Source organism: Octopus bimaculoides, chromosome 20, assembly GCF_001194135.2.
Source record: "Octopus bimaculoides isolate UCB-OBI-ISO-001 chromosome 20, ASM119413v2, whole genome shotgun sequence".
NCBI classification, from domain to species: domain Eukaryota; kingdom Metazoa; phylum Mollusca; class Cephalopoda; order Octopoda; family Octopodidae; genus Octopus; species Octopus bimaculoides.
Window position 1 is genome coordinate 17774646 of NC_069000.1, and position 5278 is coordinate 17779923.

The window sequence follows — 5278 nt, forward strand, 5'->3', positions numbered from 1 at the left end:
TTCTTCTGGCTTTTTATATTTTTAGATCAAATCCCACTAGAAACTGTCAGTACACATGATTCCTCTAATGGTTACAAATATTACAAGAGAGCTAATCATTTCATCATAGGGTAAAGGCCCCCTTCAGTAATGAATGGCCATGGGATTGTACCTAGAAAGTTCACAAGTCCAGGCAAGGTTGTTCATGGAAGACCAGCAGTTACTCATGCATGCCAGCCTCCCCGCTCCACACCACCAATGTTATCCAAGGCAAAAGCTAATACAGCTCGGCACTAGTGACGTCACAACTCATTTCTACAGCTGAGTGAACTGGAGTAACATGAAATAAAGTGTCTTGCTCACGAACACAGCACACAGCCCAGTCCAGGAATCGAATTCATTGCCTCGTGATTGGGAGTTCAATGTTTTAACCACTGAGCCATGCACCTTCACAAGGAAAATGAGGCAGGATTAGAAATTTCAAATTAAATTTAAAGATTTATAAAGGAAAAGATACATAGAATTCACATATTTGACTTTTTATATCTTTATTTACTTAATATGAAGCTCTGAAATTTTCCACTCATTGGTAATCATGTATAGTATTTTTAGAAATCACCAGGATAACATAACTTGTGACTTATTACTGTATTTTCTGGCAAACAAGTCAATGCAATATATTTAATGGAAATGTAGTGTAACCATTCAAATACTATCACAATCTTTCTACATTCTGTTGCTTTTCACATGAAATTTTTGGTCCTCCAAAATTGACCTTCCCATTTTTGGCTGTAAATTTAATCTGAAAAATTCAACTTGTATGCTAGAAAACACAGTATTTAAATATTTTATGAAGTGAGACATTTCATTAAAGATAGAAATAATTAATCTGGAGGAAATCCATGCCAATGTTGTCCTTTTTTTTCACAGAACATTAGTAGAATTTGTTGAAAATTTTTGACAAGTCTCTTAATTTTAAAGTTTCACTATTTGTAGACTGTTGTAAGCAGACTTATGTTATTTAAATGTAAAAGTCACAATGACCTGATACATGGGACATATATAGAGTAAGCTTTCTGCTTCCTGTAACAAATTATCATTATTTGCTAACACGGTCAGTGGGTGTTGAAGAACGATATTTTTCTGAAACATTAAAATTAAACAAAAGACAAACACATGATAAATTACTTTACAGGATTGTCTTTTTGTTATTTTTTTTTGTTACTTTTATTCTTACAATGGCTTCAACTTTATGAGATCACAACAATTCATTTATTACAAAGTAATGAAAAATATAATGGGCGAAATGGGTTTCAAAGATAAATATACTTTGGTGATAAAGGTTTCTTTTTTTTTTTTTTTTTTTTGATACTGCACATGATTTGACTCAGAGATATTTCACTGGCTCATTTAAACATATCAGATGCCAAATGGTCAGTAAATAATCTATTGCTTTTAACAGCAATCTATAATAAAGGAATTTTATATGGTACATAGAGAAAAGAGAGCTAAAGGATAAATTATCAATCATTTTTCATCTCACACTTATTCTTCCATCAGTGTTAGTCACTGAACCAAGCCCAAACTGAAGCACCGCCTTCAAGAATGTTACTTGATTGCAATGACTACCATTTATCAGGTAATTATTTGATATATTTTGGAGGAAGGTGAAAAGCAGTCAACTAGATGTAAAGGGATACAACTGAGACATAAATTACCACAAGGTATTTTTTTTTGTTCAACACTGTGATTTTGTTTTCCATGCCATTCCAACACATGCACACACACATACACGTGTGTATGTGTGTAAAAGCATGAGAGCCAGTGATTACAGTGTTTGGCTCATTTATCATATGGTCATGAGTTCAGTTCTTGCACTGAGTGGCACATTGTGTCCTTGAGCAAGGCACTTTATTTCACATTACACCAGTCTACCCAGCTATGATGAGAACCAGCCAGATGTTGGCACAGTTCTCTCTCTCTCTCTTCCTACACACACACACACACCAATTGTCACATTATGAATCTTCTACATGTCTATGTCTGCTTATAACTACATAGGCACCTAAAACAATTAGCAAAAGCATGATAGGACATTACCAAGACATACTTGCTCTTAGGTGGTGGCTTGCTGTTTTTTTTTTTCTGTATATACATATACACCTGATGAGTTTTGGCACAGTTTCTGACTACTAAATTTCGCTCACAAGACTAGCTTGGGAAACACTATCCAAAGGTGTAGAAGAAGGGACTTAAGCATGAAACCATCAGGTCGCAAAGTAAAAATAGAACATTTTAACCTTATACCAGCTAAATTTTCAAAATGCAGAAAAAAATATTTATGAGTCTTTTACTGTTTATTTAAGGGTAGGAATATGTTTCATGTAAAAATATTAAATTTTCTAACATATGTCTATAATTCTGCACCAATGCTGTCTTATTATAATTGCTTGCATGCAATAATGTTGTTTACGTGTAAAGAATCTTTAGAGCCTGTCCATTTTTTTGCTTTTATTTTCTTTCAATAAGAGCATAGTATTTGAAGCATCATGAACTTATTAAAAATTAACTTAAGAGTCACACTAAATCCACTAACACCTGGAAAAGAAAATATTCCATTGATTATCACTTCCAGTTGGAACTGTTAAAAAGGTAGCATTAAATGAGAAACATTGATTCAGATAAAAAATCCAGTTTGAAGCACATATGTGTGTGTGTATGAAATTTGAAGACCAATCAATTTGTAGAGGCTACAACATCAGATAGATTAAGGCAACAGTCAGGTAGTGTGAGGAATTCTTTCGTATTCTCTGAAATTGGTAAAAATTGGAAAGCAGAAATTTTGTAATGCAATAACTTCCGAATTTCTAAGCGACATATGTGTAAGAGTCTGTTAGGGTTGCATGTAACATTCTGTAGAGTGAGAATAAATGGTTTGTCAGGAAATGAATCTGATGTGTCATGGAAGGCACTATTACAAGAAATCATGTGCTGCCAACAAGTATCAGTCTGAAGATTATAACCAGCACGAACCAGCAATCGAATGCTGTGTTTGCGCTCGTCTAGTAAATTATTACCAGCTTCACATGACATTAAAATAGCAAGAGGTGTCAACCCAGCATGGTTTCTGTTATTAGATATGGCACCATAAAATATTAAGTTCTTCAAAATAAGTGGGTGATAGTAATCACAGGCAAGATGTAGAGGGGTCTCCATAAAACTATTTAATATGTTAATATCAGCTCCACATTCAAGTAAGGTTTGAACAACTTCTAAGTGACCATATTGTACAGCCCAATGTAGACAAGTGTTCTGTACATCTCTGTAGTCCAGACTGCCTCCTTCTTCTTCTTCTATTTGATTTCCTGGGATTTGACAGTTCACATTGGCTCCTGAAATCATAGAAATTAATTAAAAAAATAAGCAAAAATGTTATAAATCTTTAAATAAACAAGAATAAATAAATTGGGCTCATATCTGGGACAGGGCTGCTATAACCTACACACACATCCTAAACTGCATTCAAAAGAGGCCAATTTAGCTGATTTATAGACTCACTCACCAACACACTACCAACTCTGGATGTAGACAGGTTGTTGTTGCTTCTCATTGCTTATTTTACTACTCCTACAGTAGTTTCTGCTCTTTTAAACTAGCTAACACTATACTCTTTTCACCCAAGCCCACAAAACCAAACATTTCTTCTTGCTGTCACACCTCCCATACTCCACACTAAACACTTTAACCAATTTTCTTTCCCCTGAGCTATAACTATCTTTAATTTGCCCGCCCATCTATGTTTTTTCCAATAGATGTTTAAATGAAACATCAACCATTGCAATTACACCAATCTGGAAGAAGTGCCTGAACAAGTCATAAGCCCTGACCTGCTCTCCTGTCTATCTTATCAAACAAAAATGTTAGTATTAAAGTGTAATGAAGAAATACTATACAAACATACCTCACCTTATGTTGTTAATTGGTTCCAGGAGACATGACTCAAGTCAAAAAATAACTTGAGTCGAATTTAACTTGTCTCTGGGCTAGGCTAGGCTGAATTTACTTGTCTCTAGGCTAAACCAATAATAACCATTCCCAGTTCTATACTTTATATGTGCTAAAATCTTGTCCTTATTATGTACAATCGTCGATACAGTTGTCTGACCCATCCCAAAAGATCGTGCAATTGCTACCACATTTTCGCGTTTTATCATGGCCAGTTTATCTTCCCGCATTATAGCATGACGCTTAGCACTTTCACTATGAATTTTCTTAGGAGCCATGGGGGCAAAAAATAAAGTCACAAATGAATGAGAAAGTAGCCGATAAACGGACATAAACAAATCTGAATTCAAAACAATTGCAGGAATCACGAGTGACAATGGTGGATATTGGAATTGCAGTGCAATATGAGCTCCAAAAGACCGATAAATAAGACAACACAGCTGACTTCATGATTTAGTTCACTAAGCTACATTACTTTATGGTGTATATCTTAACATTTACTGTACGTATTTCAATATGATTTTATATGCTTTTATTCTTATTTATTGTACAGTAATATGATTTTATGTGCTTTTAATGGTTTTCTAGTGATTCTATGATTCCAATATCTGTGGCAGACATGTAAAGTTGAGTAAAATGACTTCACTTGATTTTTATTTTTCCATATATTATTTTTCAAAAACTAACGTATAATTCAAAACAACTTAAATCGAAACGACTTAAGCTGAGGTTTGCCTGTATTTAACAATCAAACAAAAAAGGTTTCGAGAAAAACTGAAGCATCCTTACCTGAAGAAACCAATAGCTTGAGCATATCTAGTTTCTTGTCCTTGCAAGCTAAGAATAATGGATTGAAGTATTCTCGGACACCACTTTTGGATACCCAGCCCTGACAGTTAATGTTGACTCCTATATTAAAAATAAAAAAAATTTTCTTTCTGAATTATGGTATTATTATTATTGCAAACTACCTCGTCGACGAGTGACAGGGACCTTCTCTTTGTGGCTGGAGACTTCAACGGTCATGTCGGACGTCGTGCTGGAGGCTATGGCTTCGGTTCCCGCAACGAGGAGGGAACCAGACTGCTGGAGTTCTGTGATGCAACCGATCTTATGGTCTGCAATACCAACTTCAGGAAACCTGCCAGTCACCTAGTCACCTACCGCTCCGGCAGACACTCTAGCCAAATCGACTACATCCTCGCCAGAAATAGGGAAAGAGGGCGGCTTATAAATGCCAAAACCTACCCTGGCGAAGAATGTACCCCACAACATAGATTAGTAGTTAGCGACT

General features: G+C 35.2%; 1 protein-coding gene across 2 annotated transcripts in view; it reads right to left on the reverse strand.

Annotated features, from left to right (window-relative positions):
- Positions 1-1161: 1161 nt before the first annotated feature.
- Positions 1162-5278, reverse strand: part of LOC106883421 (ankyrin repeat and SOCS box protein 8) — a 12189-nt gene continuing 8072 nt past the window's right edge. For both annotated transcript variants that reach the window (XM_014934414.1, XM_014934415.2), the window contains exons 3-4: positions 4774-4893; positions 1162-3371 (exon numbers count right to left, since the gene is read on the reverse strand). In XM_014934414.1, the coding sequence (XP_014789900.1) occupies positions 2716-3371; positions 4774-4893 (776 nt within the window). In that variant the 3' untranslated portion in view covers positions 1162-2715. The remainder of the gene's footprint in view (positions 3372-4773; positions 4894-5278) is intronic.